Consider the following 18,912-nt stretch of genomic DNA (forward strand, 5'->3'; position numbering starts at 1 on the left):
GTTTCTTTCCAGTCTTTTCGGTGTCATCTTCACAAAATGAAACAGAATCCAAATGCAGCAGAGGCTACAAACAGAGTAAATTCAGTACACACTGACGAGAGAAACCTCAACCAAACAAAACCCCCACCAAACTCTCTTCCTAATCAAAAAGATAAAAACAGTTTTACTAATGATTATCTGGCCTTACTGCCTGCAGTCATGCGTTTCTCTGCAAACAGTAATCCTATGCTCTCCCAAAACTGCAGTCCAAACAACCAGACAACATTACAACTGCAGAAACATTTTTATATACTCAACAAACGAGAGGAGATTCAGGGATATCTCAATATATTGTCTACACTGCACCAAACAGCACACTTGCAATTAATTTAGAGAAGCAGTGTCATGACATACGTTAACATGTAGTTGCATTACTAAGATTCATTTCACTTCCTGTGTGTGGTAAGATGTCTTTAACATATTTTAATAGAATACTTCAAGATTTCAAATATTCGTAGGAAAAAAAAAATCTCAGCTATCCTTAGTCACCTAAATGTTTCACGTCCAAACCAGAAGGGATTGCACAAACCCCTTCTGGTCAAAGGCACCACCACAAGGTTATTTATCCCATTCTAAAACTTCCATCTAAACTGAGTGGGACATAATCCTTGAGAAGTCCTTTTCCATTGAACACAGGGGTCTTAGGTCACTAACTAAGAAGCCTTTTGGACCTCTCAGCTGGCAGATGAAATTGTTAGCAGAGAAAGGCAGTTACACATTGACTTCTGTCAAAGGTTACTTACCTTTTCAGCTGGGTGTGCAACATGGCAACTAATCGTGTTGTTTCTTCCAGTTCTCGGACTAGTTGATTTCTTTTGCTACTCAACTTCAATCTAAGAGAAGGCAGAAGAAAAAGATGAGCTAAAGCAGCATTTACTACTGAAAAACAGGAGTAGAGGAAAGGTATTTTTTTCCTAAGAAATCCGACAAAAGTTAGTAAGAATACACAATAGGGACAGAATTTAGTCAAGATGTGTAGGTGTTTACCAACATTCAATACTCTTAAAACATGGGACTAACATTCACAAAAAGGAAAATAATTGCAGCTAGTACTACACAAGTTAATGTTTCTAGGATCAGGCCTCAAAAATGCCCAGCAGATTTTGCTCACTATACATTATTGCATTCTTTTACTACTGTGGCATTAAGTGTAAATGTTTTCAGTTGCTTTCAGTAAGGTCTAAGGATGATCAAGGTTTACATGATTTAGTTATTAACTACCTTGTTACATCTTTACACAAATTATGGAGTTCAGCAACATCTCAGTTTTATTTCACACCTGAACTAGTTTGAAACAGAAACAAGTGCACTTGGGTTCTCATACACTAACTTAACAGGCCTCTGGACAAGAAATCCTTCGCAATAACCAAGCTATTTCTTTGGCATACTAGAACAGGCACACATTCCTAAAAATCACATATGAAAGTGCTTTTGTTGAATCATAGATTTTTTTCAGGCTGGTAAAAGTCCTGCATTTGAAACATCCAAGATGCCAGTGAATGGTTTGGAGGACATGTCATATCATGAGCAGCTGAGGGAGATGGAGATGAGAAGGCTAAGGGGAGATCTTATTGCTCTCTACAACTACTTGAAAGGAGGTTAGAGGGAGGCTGGTGTTGGTCTCTTCCCCCAAGTAACAAGTGATAGGATGAGAGGAAATGGGTTTAAGTTGTGCCACGGGAGGTTTAGATTGAACACCAGGAAAACCTTTACTAATTAGTAGAGAGTGGTGAGGTGTTTGAACAGGCTGTCCAAGGAGGTGGTGGAGTCTCCCATCCCTGGAGGTGTTCAAAAAACATGTAGATAGTGCTTCAGGATATAGTTTAGTGGTGATGGTAGTTGGATTTCAGTTGGACTCAAAAGTCTTTTCCAACCTTAGTGATTCTATGATTTTTTTTTTCCCAGCATGATAAAACTGTGAAAAATCTGCGCTCTGGACACTGAGCATGTAGAAGAAATGAAAATATGAAGCCACAGAGAGAGCGAATGCAACATGCCTACTCCATACATAACAAAGAGACTGCAGCTAAAAGCAATACTGCCAGAGCCACCCATGCCAATGCATCCAGACTGTAAAGCACTTGCAGGCAACGCCTAATTCTGTATTCATCCTCATGGTACTTTCCCGTGAGATCATCCCCTGCTACACAAGTGAAATTAGGAAAGATAGTTGGCATTTTTTGCAGATAGTTGAGATTCACAGGATATTCCATGCAACTCCCACAGCCCTGTCAAATACCAGTTCCTACAGGAATCACATACAAGGATGCTCAGAACAAACAAATTTAAAAAAATTTAAATTCCATCTGTTGACATTTACCAAGCTCCAGACTGCACAGGAACTGTAGGAGCTGCTGCGAGGTGCTGGCTGCATACAGAAACAGTATAGTACACTAACATGACACTGGGCTATTTAGAGCATTTCTTCTATTCTCATAGAAGATACATTCGTAGGACAATGACCTTTCCCACATGGGGAGTACGACTTGCAGGTGGTTTCTTTAGGAGATGATTTCAGAAATCTTGTAAGGAGAAAGTGTCCTGGAAATCTGAGGGCACACTGCTACCAGCATTCAGCCATGGGATGCTGCTGCTTGCTCTTGATTACCTCTTGTCCAAGAAGGCAAGACGTGTCCTATGCCCAGTAACCTACCTCTCAGTTAGAGCTTTGCTCTGAGTGTCTCTAGCAGCCTGAAGATCTTCCTCCAGGCGCCTTCTCTCTGACTCCAGTTTTTCCACCTCTCCTCGAGTCCATTTTCTGGGGCTAATAAATCGCATTTCTTTTAAGAGCTCCTCCTTCTCATTAATTAATATCAGACGATCTCGCTCCGAGTCCAGCACACCAGGCCAGGCCTCGCTGTCAAGCTTAACCAGTTGTATTTTCAGGTTTGCTATTCTGCAAAAACAACCGAGAAAAAGCAGTTATTCCATGAGGAGTGTCTGAGCTCCTGCTCCAGGCACACAAAGGTGCACCAGGACCAAGAATATCTTGCCCTGAAGAAGGCTCTCAGATCTAGGACAACTCCCCTCAGTCTCATGCCCTCTTTACCAGGGCACTGTCAAGCGACAGCACTGCTGGGAGGTTGACATGTAAAAAGAGATTTCAACTTGGGTCAAGTCTCTAGCTAACCTGCAGTGTCTACCAGTCATGGAACAGTGTAACAGAAGTTCTGGATCTCTAAAGAAGCTGTCAGGTAAAATATAAGGAGTGCCATATGCCTCACAGTACTTGGTGTGGGGAATATCATGTGCTAAATATCTGATCTTCAATCACTTTAATGGAAAAAACTAGATACTGTTTGTATATGATTCAGATAAGCCGAGAGATAGCAGTGGATACTCAAAGTAACTAGATTTGCCTTTACAGTGAGGAAGCTAATTATATGCATACTGCTACTTGGAGAATCCAACTATTGACTCAACACAAAGCCTTTTGGACACACCACAGAGCTGTGCCACTACTGGTGCAGCATGCACCTGAAGATGCAAACACTCAAAGAGTGTGGTAGTTTCAGGCTATGCCTTTAAAATTCAACCTACCACAAAGAGGCAACATGATCCTACCCAAATCTAGAGCTGCTTATTTGCATGAAAGTCTGCTTTCATTAGAGGCATCATTCCAGATTTCAAATCTGTATCATTAATTCTTCAGCACCATATCACATTATCTCAGGAAGGAAAGATGATTACTGAAAGCAACAGCAATACAGATGTAGAATTTATCAAGAGCTTTGATTGACAGCAGAAGAAAACACAGCTCACAGCAGGTAACTCACGCCAACTATCTGCCCATTCCCGGTTTCCCAACTACCTGAGCTGCTCTGTCAGCTTCACAAATGGTCAGCTTTGCAATGAAACATACAGAGGGGAGCATAAAAAACAGCAGCAGGCCAGTATACAGAATGAAAAGCAGTAATGTCAGTCTTCCCAAAGGAAGCTGTCTCCTTTGCTCTCATTGACCTAAAACTCTTCATGACCTGGCAGGACGATCATAGTACTGATCAATAGCACAGATAGAGTTTAGTAAGAGTTACCAAAGACTTGCATTTCTGGAACTCCTAATCAAAAATGGTTGAGTAGGGAGCAGTGAATGGGGAGGGCAGAATGTGCTGGGGTGGAGAAATTGCAAAATCTTAGAAGGCAAATGGGGACTATCTTGCAGTATAAGGCAAGATATTTGCAAAAATAATTCATCTGACTGAAGACCAGAGATTCAAGGCACACAGGCCCCTTCACATGATTAACTCAGGTTAATTGCTCACTCAGGTGTAGTAAATATATAAGAAATGGAAGTGAAATGCTCCATGTGTAAAATGAGTCAAATATTCATCTCCCTTTGAAAAGGGATTTGTGATCTGGTGACAGAATTACTGGACTTAAATTGGGCACAATAGTTACAGCTATTAAGATGGATTAATCCCTTTCTAGAACCTGGTTTATGCTACAGAAGTGCACAGGATGCTGCACACTCCTCCAGAATACCACCACACATGCAGGCACACAGCAAATTCAACACCAGCTAGCAAAATCAAAGTGTGTGGAATAGGTAATAAGATGCAGATCTGGGCAGCAGCAGCAGCTACATGACTGCTGAATACCCTTGAAGAATAAAGCTTTGTCTTCAAAGCTCTGGAGGCCAAGAGGAACTCGAGCCCCGAGAGAGCCTGTGAAGGATTAGGCTCACACAGACTGACCTGCCTCCCCCATCATAGGAGAGAAGACTAGAGATCACCTTTCTGAAGAGAAGCCTCACTTCTGTAAACTCATTTCCCACAGCAGGTTGCTTACTCAAATTAAAGTTCCATAATTGATAGATATTCAGTTCAACTATTTTTAGGTATTCTTAGGAGCGGTTTTGTTTTGAGTGCCTGATTAAGTGCAATACTGTGCACCAACGAAGAATTAACAGTGGCATTAATTCGTAATCCAAGAATTCCTCTGTGCATTTTGAAGGGATATGAGTTTAAGAGGATTGGTTGGCATTCATCTGATCACTTTTGGCATACGTTTGCATGGATATGGCTTTTCCACTGGAATTTGTTCTCTATGCATTTCTGAGTCCAACAGCTTTGTTAAACTAACCTCGAGTTTTACCTTTTGTAAATAACCACTGTTTTCCCCCTTCTCAGTTAAAAGGAGGTTTATTTTTCCGATAAAACAGCACCATTACAAAAGAAATGCTTTGCAGACTGCCTGGTATTTGGCTGAAAAGTCCAGCCCTTCAGCATTCACTGACAGAGCCTGAACTACATCACTGCTGAGCCATGCTTGGTTTGCACTGCAAAGAAACCAGCAATACTGGGCTCTGGTCACACTGTCCTTTTTGAATGGCCACTAGCTTGCAAGACTGAACAAAATACAAAAAAGGTTCTCAAACTTTATTGAACTGTTTTCTTTTAATCTAGAAAAGGCAGTAGGATGATTTATGTATTGTCATAGCAGGGCTCTCTTTTTTTCATGAGGGACAGGTGGTACTAACCTGTGACACAGGCATAACATGAAAATTTTTAGTCTCTTTGGAGTACATCAAGGTGTGTATCCACAACCAGGAATTAATAATCCTATATCAGATCAGCTTCCATTCTTCAGGACCAAAAAATAATAAAAGTGGGAGGTGTGATCTAATAGCTGACCAAATACCCACCATTGTTTCAATGCAACAGTAAAATATTCCATTTTAGGAGATTATAAAACATACTTCTACAACCCCTGAAGACACACAAAACCCAAGAGGAAAGTTTAACTGTTGAAGAAACTAAACCAGTGCACAGATTGCAAGTGCCACATAACTGAGGTACTGAAATAGCACAGCTTAATTTAGTTGCATCTCTAATTGAATTTATGCTGCAGTAGCCATTTCCGTGTGAGATGTGGCAGTGAAATGTTTTGACATATATCCATTTACCAGTTTCCAATCCAATGAAGTTAAGGGCGAGTGGTGGGTAAGGGAATACACAGAATTGTACCCTGACAGATTTGGTGTGATGAATTCAGCAAGACCGTCACCTACATCTATGCCTTTAGTCTGGTCACAATGATGCAAATCCTGTCTGCTACCATCCACTTTCAACATCATCAGCCCCTTATAAATCTAGTCATTAATATGGGATTATCTTGATTTCCAGATAATGCAGAGCTAGTAAGATGTATTTTGACCATTTGCCTCCCTTCATAATATGTGCATGGGCGAAATACTTGCTTTTCTATTGTGCTTCTGGAACATATTAATATGTTGCTGTAGGGACAGGAAACACTTCTAACATTGACAGGAACAATTTTCACAGGAGCAGAAGGTTCCTTGTGCATCACTATATCCATAGTATTGTTCCAGCTTAAAACAAGTCAAAGTATTTGCTTCTGCAGCTTCTGTTAAAGACCACACCAAAACCACAGTGTTGTGATAGTTCAACACCTTTTCATTTTAGCATCAATTATTCATGTCCCTTCATATCCATCTTTCACCATGATAATGTTATATAAACTCTTCAGAAAAATCTATAGATAACCTAAGACAGACATGAAATATCAAACCTTCTTTAACTGCTAGATTGTGTTGTATGCCCTTTACCATTACTTCAAATGAATTACTCTGCTGCCTTTATAGGGTTCTGTCTCATTTTAAAGAGTGTATTAATTATCTTCTCAGGTTTGTCATTATTCACTCACTCCTCCTTGGAAAAGCTACAGGCTAAAGTAAAAGTGTTCTACTTCAGTTTGAAGATATAAAGTCAGTCTGAATTAACTGCAGTCTTCAGCAAAGCTTAGAAGTAAAAGGTAATTTTAACTCTGAAAAAATAACTACTGCACCTGGAAGATTAATAATTTTGTTTTTAAAAGTCACAGAATTATTTGAATGTCAAGATAGTTAGGTAAATCTCGAATTGATAAAATAGACAATCCTTTGCTCTTGTGAGACCCCACCTCGAAAACTACATCCAGTTCTGCTGTCCCCATCTTAAGAAGGGCACAGAGCTGTTGAAGCAAGTCCAGAGGAGGATCACAAAGATGATCTGAGGGCTGAAACAGCTCAGTTGTAAGGATAGGCTGAGGGAGCTGGGGTTGTGCAGCCTAGAGAAGAGAAGACTCCGGGGGCACCTTAGAGCTGCCTTCCAGTACCTGAAGGGATCCTACAGAAAGGCTGAAGTGGGACTTTTCATAAGGGAGTCTAGCAACAGGACAAGGGGGAATGATTTGAGGCTGAGGCAGAGTAGGTTTAGACTGAATCTTAAAAAGAAATTCTTCAGTGTGAGGGTGGTAAGGCTCTGGAACAGGTTGCCCAGGGAGGTTGTGGATGCCTCCTTCCTGTGGGTGTTCAAAGGCAGGTTGTATGAGGCCTTGAGCAGCTGAGTCTAGTTGTGAGGCTTCCCTGCCTGTGGCAGGGAGGTTGGAGTAGATTATCTCTGAGGTTCCTTCCAACCTAAGCCATTCTGTGATTCTATCTCTAACCAGAGACTGGAGAAAAATCCTTCTCTTCTCCTATACCTCAAGTGCAGCTTGCAGCATGCATCTGAAGTGGGTTATTCCAGAATTGCAGTCTCTTTAGAGCAGTTAAAATTGAAGTCACTGCCACTGATAGCTATGTCCTTGAACAGGAACCAGGCCAGTCAAAGTTCAAATAATAATGCCTGGCATTTTTTTGTTTAAATAGTAGATTTAGCTTTTTTCTATTAAAATAGAGAAAACTTTTGCTAAATTGGCCTGTTAAGTAGATATGAAATTTTAAAATCTGTTCTTCATTGATCTCAAGTAAGAGGACAAGGGTGAACACTCACATTCTTACTGATAAGCAGATAAGTTCTGGAACTGTAGCCACTGACCACACTATCACAGGTGTTAACACAATATACATTTCTTCTTATCAGACTTAAAGGCATGCAAACATTCATTTCATTTTGAATAAGGCAAGGAAATGCCTTGCAATTCAGTGTCCTTATTAGGAATGGGGAAGCATTGGCAGCAGGTTTCAAAAACACTTATGTCTCCACAGGTGTGGTCAGATGGAATTCTTCACGTATTAGTCACTCCTTAGTAATTTCTAGGATGGTTATTTATTTCTTGAATGATAGGCACTGGCACAAAAAGCCTGCAGCCTCACTGGCTCAAAGATTATCATGTTTATTTATCAGTAATGCTGGACTTCAATCTGAGTGACACCTGATCTAGCAAAACAGAGATTCAGAATAAGCTGTGTGATAGCCAAAGCTTACAACAGCCTGAAGAATTACCTTCTCTTTGCTTCTTCATATTGAAGGCGTAATCTCACTTTCTCAGCCAACTGGTTATTGCTGCTGGTAATAAACTGAAACAGAAAATATATAAAATCAGCAACTTTGTAACTACTCCTCTTTTGATATTCCCTCCTGCAACTGATAATGTTACAAGTTAGACTTGCTCCTGTCAAGCTCATTCATTTGGTAAACCAATCACAGAACAAGAAATTATGACATTTGATAATATTTTCAAAAAATGATTTCTTCAAATATTTAAAAACCTACAGGATTTGGACACTTCCTTTGGCTTAGTTCACCAGAAAATGTACCACATCTATCCCAGGTTTCTATTTTTATGCACATACAAATAGCTTTGTAATTTTTCTTCTTGCATGCCATTTGCAATCTTTAATTGCTGCCTTGCATTTTGTTTTGCATGACATCTTGCTTTGGTTTTAAAGCCTTAAAGACAAGGAACATCCCGTCATGCCCAGTTCTGAAGTTCTTTAGTCATATATGTGGGCCTGACCAAAAGGCACTGCAAATGTTTTACGTTCACAGGAGAGGCTTCTGTGATGTCCTGTGAGACACAGGATGTACCCACAGCATTGACTGAGTCCTTTCTGAGACTGGCACCAGCCTGGCAGTTATAATCATCTTGCACAAGTGGTTTACGAGTGTGTTTGATGGCATCAAAATACCTGCAAATATGTCATCATTCCCACTCATAACACACTAAAAGCCAAACATACTCTTAAGGGAAGAGTCCTCATTAGAGCTGAGCCCATACATAGCTGCTGAATATTTCTTGCCTAGTAGCATATCATTGCTATGAAGAGCTGAGGGAATATTTGTATCACAAGAAGTTATACCTCCAGGCAAAATAAAACTTCCTTTTTATTCTCATCTGAGCTGGTTTAATAGTGTAGGAAAACAGCAGCTTGCCTTTAGAGATATGTTAACACAAAAATGAGGCCACACTGAAGTTCAAACCAGGAGAAGCTATCATTTCACAGATAACTTGCAAGTGCTTGGAAGTTTGTACTAAGGCAGTACACTACATGCAGTTCAGAGGAATGGCTCCCCATCCACTTGGTTTCTCATACATTACTCACATTTCCTGAAACATCAGTCTGGGAGCTGACATCCAGGTACTGCCGGGGTAACAAAGGGCTGGAGCTTTCCACGGACACGCTGCTGGTCCACAGGTCTGACTGGGATCCTCTGTCATTCACAAAGCTTTCTTTTAACTTGGCCAAGCTCTAAAACCACAAAAAGTCATGAGGTAAGCTGACTCCTGCACGAAGTATCTCATCAGTTACATAGCTTTAGCCTTAAGATCTGACCATGTTTGCTGTGTGCGCTCAGACTCTGCAAACATAGAGGCATGGCTGGACTGCACCTCAAAGAGCACAGAGGAGCCCACAGGCATTAGCACACTGTCTGGCCTGCACAGACAGGTTCTCTGCTGGAGGCAGCAGACCAAGCAGGTTACAGTGCTTCCACAGCTTCTCCAGCCCTGTTTTGTGACAGCACTGTCACACTGGTTCATTCCTCACTGATAAACCCTGACAGAAACACTCATTGCTAAGCAAGTGCTTGCTAACATTAGTTCCTGTATTTTATACTTCCTTACTTCCAGGATCTGAGGAAGAAAAAGGCTGCCATCCAACCAAAATACAGAACTAATGTATGTTAATAAAATTCTCACTTAAATATCTGAAATACAAAATACTTAAATTACTTCTCAGAAATTCAATCTGATAGTTATGGTGACACAAGACACAATCAAGTCATCCTTTTACAATACCTGAATGAGGTCTTGTTTTTCCTTCTCCCCCGATGTGATGGCCTTCTTGAGAGCTTTCATTTCATTTAAAATGGCTTGTGCCTCATCAAGTTTGTAGCCACCTTGAGTATCAGACATTTTCATGTCGATTCTGTATGGATGTTTAAAAAACAAACAAAAATGTACTAAGCTAACTTTATAAAAAGTCCAGTTAATTTAATCATCCTACATATATGCATCTTGACCTTAATTTTTAAGAACACACCTTGAAGTATAACAATGACAACAGAAGGAACAAGGAACCCCACCCCTCACTAGCTGAGTTACTCCCCTCAGCAGTAAGTTAAGCTTCAGAGCTCTGATTTTAGCCATGCATTCTCTTTGGCTCCTTAGGGAGCACAAAGACTCAGGCAAAACCCCCAGAACAGTAGGTTTGGGCAGATTGCTACTGGTTACCGTGCTTCTGAGGAGGATCAATGGTGCCATCTATGAGAATTCCCTTGTTTTCTGTCGTGATTTCAAAAACCAGGCACAGACCTGCCATGCACGGATGTATTTGCTTGCACAACCTAATTACAAGCTGCCTTATCCTTCCTCTTCCTGAAGGAATTCTGCCGCAGTTTATGTTTATAATAAATAGATCTTAAGCAGTGAAATAATTTGAAACATGACAGATGTCTCATCTTACAAAGATAAGTACCTGAAACTTTTCTCCCCTTCTAGTCCACCCCATATTTTTAACCAGCACCCTAAAACAATGGCTATAATAATTAAGACAAGAGGCTGTACTGTTCCATCTGCATTGAGCAATATTGAGTAAAACAGAACACCATTTAACTGAGAAGATCCTGGTTCAAAATCTTTTTGCCACGAAGTTAGCTCTGATGTGGTCAGTTGCATACAGGCACTGATTTGAGAGAACTACTCCCATGGCTGTGTACTGCTTTCAGTTGCATATGCCTAAAGATAGCAGCAGCAACATATTTCAGATTACATTATTTAGGCAGCTATTTATAAAAGTAGAAGGGGGTGGACTACAAGGCAGAGATGTTTTACACTGAAAATAAGATCTTGAGAACAAACTTACTTCTTCAGTGTTTGAAATCCATGTTCTTTGTATTGAAGCTCTTGCTTCATGTGAGCTACTTCTCTCTTGAGTTTATTAACCTGCAGCAAAGCAAGGTGTTTTTAGAATGACCTTTAATATGAATATTTAGGTACAGAACTACCCATTCAATTAAAAAGTTACTCTCTAAACAAGGTTTCGAGATAATCAGTTCATCTCAACAGCAGCCAACAGCCCTGACTGCCTCCTCATCAGAACATTACCACTGGGGCTTTACCCAGTACACAGATTACTACACCAGTTAATAAAAGGCTCAAGGGAAGTTCCAATCTCACAAGTGGAAAAGCAGAGGAAAAACTCAAGAGAGACAGGAACAAATCACACATCAGTTTGACACAGAAATGTTTAAACCTTGCCAGTCATTAAAATAAACATTAAGCATCAGTACAGGAGTTACAAGGCAGTGACAGAAACCATCCTCCAAGATACCAAACTGAAAGGCCCCACTGCATGAGGAACACAGCAGGATGATAATACATATTGTAAATCCACTGACCCTACAGCTTGCTGTTTTATATTCCTCTACAGAGGCCAGACTGACCTACTTTACTTTAGTCCTTTCTTCTTCCCAAACCGAGCTCTGCAAGAGAGTGCACACTGCTGCTGCTAACAACCCGCACTAAGCACAGGACAAAACAGCTGCCAGTCTCTGGAGAGAACTCGCAGCTCTCTAGTGCTGTAGCACACCGAAGACCCAGCATGCAGCTCAACACCCCACAGCATATCTCTGTGGCAGGATGTCCTGCCAGCTTCCAAGGAAGTCTAAAGTCTAAAGGAAAAAATGTGTTCCGAGTCCTTAAGAAGGTAACATTTGAGAATTCTGATAAATTATCTTGTACATTAGAAATGGCAGCGTTAGCTTTTTCAACTGCTTTGGCATCTCCTTTCAGTACGTGCCAAGAGGTTTGGAAATATCTGCGGATTACTCATGGCAATCAGAAGTCCATTCGTACTACTTACCCTAGATTTTGTAGTGGCAATCTCTGCTTTGAGGATCTCTGGGTCATACTTGGAACTTGACGATGAGCCAGAGAGCACTAGAAAAAAGACAACACCCAGTTTAGGAGCTTTAACTTCCTCCCTGCTCTACTACCAGCCTCATCACAGATTAAGATGTCCCATCACTACAGCACACCCAGCTCTTCACACATTGCTGGTATAGGCCTTTTGATTATTTGCCAGATTTCAACTCTTAAAGGCAAGGAAAAGGCAACAGTGCAGTCAAGTATTCCACAAAAAGTGTACACTAAAGAGGCCAGAGCATGCCCTTCATCTCCAAAGCCTCGCTTTGTTCCAGGTTAACACACTTAACTCAGGACTCCCAGATATATTCACTGCATTCAACAGTGTTGCTTCCTGCATTTCCAAAGGCATTTTACAGAACTGAAGGGACAGGCATTGCATAAAGGTTTACTTTCTCTTTAGACTCTCTTGTTGAGTAAACAATCCACTGCTTTTCTTCGTTTCTAAACATTCAGAGAAGAAGAAGAAACTGAAAAAAATGTGATGCAAGCCTTCTCACAGCCTTGAGGACGTGACCAATCATGTAACGTGTCACACTGGATTAAATCAAGGTCCCATTAAGAGCTGAATTCTCTTGTTGGCAGCAGTTGAAACCCTTCGGCTTCAGAAGGTATACAGAAGCTCGCTAACGTGCAATGTTGTTAAGTGGTAGCTGCAAGCAAGGGAGATACTTTGATCCTTGCAGCCATCAGTTTATGCCCTATAAAACATAGGAAAGCATTTCTACCTCTGTCTGGTTGTACTTCTGAAGACAGAACGCATCACACCACTGTAATTCAGGTTCACAGTGTTCTTAGTGCACTGCTCTGTTATACCAGGACTTAGGCACTTAAGAAAAGACCAAAAAACTGTTCTTCAGGGATGACTAGTCAAGTAAATTGACAGAAAATAATTTAAATGCTTTTAACATCAGGTACAGGATTAGCCAGTGGAGTTGACCACCATAAGACATAACTCAGCAACAGTGAAGTGAGGGGAGGTCAGTCCACTGATATGGCTATAGTAAGAACATTAAAAGTCTGCAGTATGAAGCATTAGAAAAAAAAAAAATCTGGAAGACTTGCAGGAAATAAGTCCTCCTCTGGAGATTTTCCAGCTCGTAACCAGTAACAATAAGGAAGAAATTTGGCCTTCTATAAACATTTCTGCACGAACTTTTGAAGCAACAGGTATTGATACTTCGTGTGACAAAGAATATGGAGCACAAAGCAATGTTCTTCACACACAGAGAGACAATCCACCAATGTTAGATTTACATGGCAGAAAGCACAGACCCTTAGCTCCCTGACACAGTCACTCAGCTACCTGGGATGTCAAAATCCAACAGGCCCTGGGAATCTGAGATGAGCCTCCTTGCCTTTTTTATTTGGACAGGTGAATTAAGAATAATACCATATAACTTACTGTTTTCCCACTGAGCCAATGACCACATCCTTTCACCTTTGTTGAAGCTCATGCTGCAAAGTTTGCACACTGACTCCAGGGACTGAGGCAACTGCAGTGGTGTTTACTAACAATTATCTTTATCAAAGAAGCAGCTGTTACTTTTGAGACAAAGTGGGCAAACGTGGAGAGTGACACAGCACAATACATCCCAACACTCTATCAGAGGACCAGCTTCAAGCATTCTACTGCCCTAGTAGATCCAAGACTAAGAGGCACTATATAAAAGTTCACTATCTACTCACAGCTGGTCTGTGAGCCTAGTTTGTGTTCCCAAACATCATGCAACTGCCGGTATTCTTGCTGGGCCAACTCAAGCCTCTGCTGTTTCACTTGATAGATCTCCTTCTGTGCAGCAATTGCCTCCTGGGCCAGGACAAGGTAGTCTTTCAGCATATGCTCCTGCTCCCGCCGCCATTGCACACGAGGGTCTTCTATCTGTGTAGTTTCTTAGAGAGAAACAATAAGGAGACAAGATCAAAGGGTTGCAAGCTTTGGGCTGCTGCCTGGAGAAGCTCCACCTTTTTTGGCCCCTTAATACCATCCCATAATAAAAAAGTGGAATAAGGCCATCTTCCTTTTTTTGTTCGGAGGTTACCATTGCTCCACAATGAATTCCAATAAGCTCTGCCATGCTGAATCACTGTGTAGAAGAACTTGTGGTGAAATCATTGTACACCTCTCCAGCTCCTCTGCTGCTGAAGCCATTCTGGGTCTGCCTCTTAAAACACCCACACAAGTGCATGTACACAAGAGCTCTAAGATACTGACACTGACTGCTACGACTTACCTTTATTGCAACTGCTTTATGACGTTACTAATAAAGTACTTCTACCATTTCACTGACAAAAAAACAACTTTCAGAAAACATCACTGCCATATGACTGCATTATACTGCAAATGAAAACATGAAAGCAATTATAATTCTGCCCATCCTCTTTGGCTGCCAAGTGGCTTTTATTAAAAAGGGGAAAGAACCTTTTCATTCAGATTCCATAGGTAAGTAAAAATAAAATCTCATTAAGTCACAGAGTGTATTCATGAGAAACATCTACAGTGCCATTATATAAACAGCATCTCAGAAGGGGAGTAAACACTTCCTTCACTGAAAGCAGGCACAGCAGCAAATCACTGCAGAACACAGGAGGTGGAGTTTAATAAAAATATTTTTTGGTAACATAGGCAACAGAGTCAGGAGAAGCTATACCACTTCCATCTCCCTCACCCCAGCACAACCAATACGTTGCTTTCCAGGTTTCTAATCATGAAAAAGGCACAAGGTCACAGGCATGCAGCTATTCCTAACACTAATTAGGCACATTTATTGTCAGTATTTTCCTCAGTTTTGTGAAGAAGTGTCCAAAATGTTTTTTCTTTTTTTTTTTTTGAGGCTACTCTATGTTCTTACTTGGAATAGTTTCCAATATTCAGTTGACTAAGTGCTCTAAACTGTCTAAACTAGCATGCTTGAATAAGGATCCCCAGTTACCACATAATGAATAATTAATAAAAAGGAGCTGTTTGAAACTATCAGTAGGAATCTAATCTGCATTTCTTAAGAGCCTCTTTAAATATTTAGTAAAAGCTGCCATGATGGAAGGTATGAGCAGCTCTTAAGTGAGTCAGGCGTAAGACTAACACTACGATACACAGGATGGAGGGAAGAAAACAGCTTGATAATAATCCTAGGAGTCAAACTAGAAATAAATGATTCTACACAAGGGATAGACAGTCAACCATTTTCACAAGCTGTCCATGATCATGCTGAGGAGAAAATTAACAACACATTCCAGCAATAACTTGTTTTAACAGTATCTTAAGACTTGAAAGAACACATGGCATTTCAAGTTACATAAAAAACTTTAGAGAAACTTCAAAAGATAATAAAAAAAAAACATTTTAAGACACCAATGGTAAAGTTTGCAGAAGCATTTTAACAAAAAGTCCTTTACAGGTCCTGTTAGCAACATTTTAGCCTGGACCAGAAAAACTGAGCCAAAATAACTTGAGGAAAAAGCAGCTACTTCTGCCATCCATAGTGTTGGTGCCCTTCAAGGTGTCTATTAGAGGGAGCAGAAGAAAAGCCAGGAAGACACAGCAACATATCAACTGTAAGAGTCTGAAAACATCAGGCTTCTGTCTCTATTCTTGTCCCCCAAACCCACTTTGAAGATAACCATTACCCACACCTAGATGGAGTAAATCCCTTCACTCCATAGCTGAATCAGAAGGGGAAGGTCTGCTGTGAGGTTCCCAGGGAGCTGCCCTCCATATTCCCAGACAGACAGCTTCTCTAGAACAGACTGGGTGAACAAACACCAGCAACCATGACTCAGGACTCTTAATTTCAAGCTTAATAAGTATGTTGGCAAAGTAGCCACAACTCTTGAAATCTAGTTCTAGGTCCTAAGTGTACTTTTACCTATAGCTTCCTCAAACTCGATTATTCCAGTTTTCCTTTAAACTAGCAGCCCATTTTCCCCATAATCCCAAGAAGTGGGGCAGTGGAAGCTGCCGCAGGGAAATCCCTCCATTATAAGCAACCAGGAGGAGCATTATGAAAATCTGAACCCTGAACACCTCTATGAGGTGCTAAAACACTGACACTGTCCCAAACACATACAGCAGCTAACAAAGAGAACATTTAGCAGCCAGCTCATGGAGAGGAGAAACAGACTTGCATACCAAAACTGTTTTGGTCCCATTTTTCTAACTATTCTCCCCAATCCTTTCAGTAATCACAGCACTAACTCTGTCTCCCTGATTGTAGCTCTGAGCTTTGATTTTCAAACATGCAATAACAATCAATGAAAATGTTGCCTAAGGGCTCTCGATCTGCTCCAAAGACTGAGAAATGCAAAAAACATTCAAAAGTCAGATGACAAGGACTACAGAAATGCAGGCTATTACATCATTTGTTGACTTGTGAATTTTTAATTGAATATTGAGCTTGTCATAAATAAATCCGATTGTTTCATTATTGAAGAATGTAGCCTTACTATGCTTGCATCAGGATCTGGCAAGAAAATCGTCATTTCTTTGTGCAAATCAAATTCCAGAGAAGTTCTCCCAGAAACAGACACTCAGAGCTATGCATTAGTACTATACCAGAAACATTCTGGGTACTCAATTCAATTGTATTTATTTTGGCTCAGACAGAAGGTTAGAAATGTTCTTCATCTTACTTTTTTCTTAATGGCTCCTGGCTTTAGATTTAATTTAGGTCTGTCCTTGGACTTGCTTCTGATAATTAGTGTGCAGCAAGAACCAACATGCCTCCATCCCCTTCACACCCTCTGATGACAGCTCCTTCCTGCACAGGGAATTTGCAAGAGACCTTGGAGAAGAAGGAGGTTTTGGACAGTCTCCAGAGGATACTTCAACATAAACCACAAAGACAAACCTCTTGATTAGCTGAAGGCAAGTGGATATGGTTTTCTTCATTATGATTTGGATTAGAGCTGGCATAAGAAACAGCACTATGATTTTGTTTATTTTTAACCTTTTAACTGAAATTAAAGCTACAGTCTTGTAGCTTCTGGCATCACATAGAAGTGAAACTGCAGGTGTCAGCATGGTTTGAACCTTTCTCTGCATGCCCTTGAAGCCTGTGGTGCTTTTGAGTGGCACTGATCAGGGCTAACTGGACCACAGATGGCTCAGACCTGCAATCAGATCCTTGTTCATTCACCCTGGGGCAAGCTCAAATGTACAGTTAAGATCATGTTTTGTTTGTCCCACCTAGATGCTGCAGTTTGTGCCAGCTGAAACACTCAGGAAGTCTGACAACCTTCCACCTCCCACAGCAGGCTTCAGATCAAGGTAATTTTCCTGTACCTGAACTGCATCCCCCCAAGACTACAGCTAGCCATCCTTGGCAAACGCTGAGGAGGAAGTTTTGGCTAGGGTGGGCCACTGTGACAACAAGCACTCAGGTTTCTTCAATGTGGATAGGAGACAAAGACCAATGAGAAGATAAAAAAATACATCTCAAATTGGAAAGAAAATTGAGAGGAGGCAAGGAAAAAGACTTGGAAACATCCTCTCATTTAAACTGAACCAAGCTTTTCCCTGTGGTCAGAGGCAAACCTGATGTTCACATCAGAAGGGTGCTGAATATGATTTCTTTTGGGGACAATGCCAGTTGCCACAGAACCTGCAGAGGCCTACATCTACTCCAACAGTCCATGTCACTGCCTGATATACCAAACGGATGGAACTGATCCAAAGGGAAAAAAAAAAACAACCAACCAAAAACAGATGTTTCACTGGTAAGGAAGAGGGAATAAACAACTTCCCCAAAAGAAATGTACAGGTAAAACTGAATTGGCAGGACCCTCTTAATCCAACACTGCTGCCTAAACACAGCAAAGCTCTTCAGCATCACTGAAGGTGGCATTTCCCTGTCTCTGGGCTGCTTGTGGTCTGGAGCACTCTGGTAGGCATCTCTGACATCCCAGCACCTGATAAAGCAACCTTCAACCACAAGAGAATAACTAACCACATTTTTTACTCCTCTGGAGATCTTGCCCAGGCTCTTATCTCTTCCTGGTTGCACATAGTCATGAAAACATTAAATCATTCAGAAGGAAATAAAAAGAAGTCTTAGCAAGAATTCTAAACTCAGCTTTTACTCATGCTGAGGTCATTACAAGAATAACTCAAACCCAAGTGAGACCAGAAAAAGCATTAAGATTCAAACTGTATTTAAAAAGCACCCTCATCCTTAACTCTGCAGAGTGATTTCCTTGTGGAACAGAAATGGACACAAGATATGGTCTCACAGACCTATAGGGGATTCCAATTTGTATCTTTCAATTTAGCAGCTTTTCAAGCAACGTTCACCCAGCAATCTCCCCTGCAGTTCTCCTGTGTGTGACTCTGTACGCTTGTCTACCTTTCTCCCCCACTATCCTTTCCTGTAAAAGGAAAAATTCAACATCCCCTGCCTTAAAAATATTTTTATTTAGAGCTTTTATCATCCCATTATTACAGTATTTCCATGGCTTCAGCCTATTTCATATGTCACCACATCTGGAGACATTTAATCTTTGCATTGCAAAGGGAAGTTTGGACTTCTTGAGAATAGGGTTTTTTTCATTCTGAATTTTTAATATCCAAGAGAAGTTCCTAAAACTTGGAAGGCAGTGCCCAGGGAAAATGTGGCTTTTCTGGGAAAAAGAAGTGTGTGAAGAAAACCAAGGAAAAAAGCCACAACAAACAACCAAACACTCCCTGACTTCTGCGTTTTTAGTTAAAAAAGGATTTTGTAACTTGTTGAT

At 40.8% G+C, this 18,912-nt stretch overlaps 1 protein-coding gene across 1 annotated transcript in view; it reads right to left on the minus strand.

Annotated features, from left to right (window-relative positions):
• The window catches only part of WWC1 (WW and C2 domain containing 1), a 70,239-nt gene that overhangs the window by 19,866 nt on the left and 31,461 nt on the right, over positions 1 to 18,912 (minus strand). The window contains exons 3-10 of the mRNA XM_054389066.1: positions 13,876 to 14,079; positions 12,125 to 12,201; positions 11,126 to 11,205; positions 10,060 to 10,189; positions 9,365 to 9,511; positions 8,265 to 8,338; positions 2,693 to 2,935; positions 783 to 872 (exon numbers count right to left, since the gene is read on the minus strand). Coding sequence (XP_054245041.1) covers positions 783 to 872; positions 2,693 to 2,935; positions 8,265 to 8,338; positions 9,365 to 9,511; positions 10,060 to 10,189; positions 11,126 to 11,205; positions 12,125 to 12,201; positions 13,876 to 14,079 — 1,045 coding nt within the window. The remainder of the gene's footprint in view (positions 1 to 782; positions 873 to 2,692; positions 2,936 to 8,264; positions 8,339 to 9,364; positions 9,512 to 10,059; positions 10,190 to 11,125; positions 11,206 to 12,124; positions 12,202 to 13,875; positions 14,080 to 18,912) is intronic.

The sequence above is a fragment of the Indicator indicator genome, chromosome 18 (genome assembly GCF_027791375.1).
Source record: "Indicator indicator isolate 239-I01 chromosome 18, UM_Iind_1.1, whole genome shotgun sequence".
NCBI classification, from domain to species: Eukaryota; Metazoa; Chordata; class Aves; order Piciformes; family Indicatoridae; genus Indicator; species Indicator indicator.